Source organism: Aptenodytes forsteri, unplaced genomic scaffold (genome assembly GCF_000699145.1).
Source record: "Aptenodytes forsteri isolate BGI_AS27 unplaced genomic scaffold, ASM69914v1 Scaffold56, whole genome shotgun sequence".
Taxonomy (NCBI): Eukaryota; Metazoa; Chordata; class Aves; order Sphenisciformes; family Spheniscidae; genus Aptenodytes; species Aptenodytes forsteri.
Window position 1 is genome coordinate 3,627,240 of NW_008796213.1, and position 2,417 is coordinate 3,629,656.

General features: G+C 45.4%; 1 protein-coding gene across 1 annotated transcript in view; it reads right to left on the reverse strand.

The window, feature by feature from the left end:
• Nucleotides 1-2,417, reverse strand: part of TMEM178B (transmembrane protein 178B) — a 233,483-nt gene continuing 231,066 nt past the window's right edge. Inside the window, exon 4 of the mRNA XM_009288350.1 lies at nt 1-789. Within this exon, the coding sequence (XP_009286625.1) occupies nt 539-789 (251 nt within the window). The 3' untranslated portion in view covers nt 1-538. The remainder of the gene's footprint in view (nt 790-2,417) is intronic.

Consider the following 2,417-nt stretch of genomic DNA (forward strand, 5'->3'; position numbering starts at 1 on the left):
CTGTCATTTTGTTTTAAGAAAAAAAAAAGAAAGTGGGTGGGTTTCTGATAATGGCCTTGAGGAGGTACATTGTAGAGGTGGCTCAAATGCTTGATTTGTTCCTTTGCTTGCTGTTTGCATTTTCCCTTCTGGCTGCAATGGACGGTCTTTTTGTCCCTCCCACCCCACCCTCCATGTCCTGTACAGATTCTGGTTCCTGATCCCCCACACGGATCCCCTGTTCCCCTTCCCAAATGGCAGTAGGTAGGTGCAACTGTATGTTCATTCGACCTCTAAGGTATGATGCTGAAGTTAAGAGTTGGATGGAAGAGCCATGTGAGAGAAAAGCTTTCCCATTGCTGTGAGAAAGAACGAAGCGACACAGAGTCCGGTGGAGATGTGAGTGCCGTGTTGGACTCAGCTCTACCTTGGCACTGGTATTAATTTGAGATTATATATATATATATATAATTATATATACATATATATGCATGTATAGGTATACATAGACATATATATATATATGTATGTGTGTGTGTGTATTTGTTTGCTATTTGTTTTAGCACACTGTCCCATTCTCAGGTCTAGATTTGGGGCAGTTGGTCCTGGGGACAGGTTGGACAGAAGGGGCCAGAGTGCAGAAGAAGCCAGAGATAAGAGTGAGGCCCAGGCCCCCCCACGCACAGAACATGGACCAGCCATAGCCATGGCTGATGTCGTCGGGAAGTCCGTACAGGTAGCGGGGGTAGCGGGAGAGCTCAAAGTTGATTCCAGCCACGCACGTGCACAGTGAAATGATGCAGAAGGTTCCTGGAGGAGAGTGGGAAGGGGAGAAGGAGGGAGGAAAAAAACAAAGAGAAGTTAGAAGAGCGATAGACATACCACTTTCCAAGTCACCTGAGAAGAGCTGGTGCAAGCAGTTAAGGAAATACCTAAGGGAAGATGTTCATATAGAAAGTGGCCTAGTCTAGCGGCTCCGCAGGGAAAGAACTGACTTCCACCAGAGCCTTGAATATTGATCTGACGCTGAACAGAGCTGTATGGAGAAACTTCAACAGGAACAGTTTTTTTCAATACGAGCACTCCCTTGGGAACCAGAATGCTTCATGAAACCATTGATTTTTCTGGAATTTTGCTTTAGACAAATACAGAGTGAATCATCATGTTTCAGGGTTTTTTGGAGGGGAAAAAAACTTGAATTTTTTGTTTGATCTCAATTTTTCAGTGATGGATTTTATAGAAGAAAATATTACAAAATACTTGACATATTCTGGCTCTGTTGAAATGTACATTTGAAATGACTTGGGAGGTTTTTTTCAGACTTTTATATCAAAACCTAAAATCTTTCATTATACACCCCCTTTTCAAATACCACTGTCAAAATCTTAAAATCCCTCACAAAATTCAGATTCTACCCTCTGCATGACTCCAGTCCCAATCTAGATGCCCTCTGCAGTGTTGGGGAAATCTTCAAAATATCCTGTTCTCGTTTTCCATCTCTGCAGCAATATTTCATTTCTTCCTGAGAACACTGCGAGGACAGGCTTCATAACTCTGTCAGGTGGTAAGCGTTATGGAAAAACACACGTATCAGATGAGGCTGAACCTTAGCCCACCCAGATGAGTCTAATTTTGATCTTTGGCCTCCAGCTTCATCAAAGCTAAACTCTGAACTCCTGAAATGCCACAGTTGCCACCCACACACAAAATAATGGATAGCTACAGACGCTACACGCCTGTCTCAAGAGATGACAACTAAAGTCAACATAAAGTTGGTAGTTTATTTTTCCTCTCTAATTCCTCCCTATGTGGGCCTCTCTGAATTGCCTGCAGAGCCCTGGGCACAGAAGGCAACCTACAGGATGCGTGCTATAGTAACGTGCGTGGTCAGTCCTGTGTGTCATCCCGCTGTTCCTGCACAGATCAGTAGCATGCTACGTGTGCTACCTGTGCAGCATGTCCTGCATCTGTCCACTAGCAGCTGCTGGCGAGGAATCTCCTACTCTTCCTGGTCATCCCATCCCTAAGATAGCATGATCCTCCAAAGCAGTCACAGCCAGCCTGGTTTTAGTGTCAAGCTCCTTTCCTCTGTGTCATGGTTTAACCCCAGGGAGCAACTAAGGCCCACACAGCCACTCGCTCACTCCCCCCCCGGTGGGAAGGGGGAGAGAATCGGAAGAGTAAAAGTGAGAAAACTCATGGGTTGAGATAAAGACAGTTTAATAGGTAAAGCAAAAGCCGCACACGCAAGCAAAGCAAAACAAGGAATTCATTCACCACTTCCCATTGGCAGGCAGGTGTTCAGCCATCTCCAGGAAAGCAGGGCTCCATCACACGTAATGGTTACTTGGGAAGACAAACGCCACCACTCCGAACGTCCCCCACTTCCTTCTTCTTCCCCCAGCTCTATATGCTGAGCATGACGTCATATGGTGTGG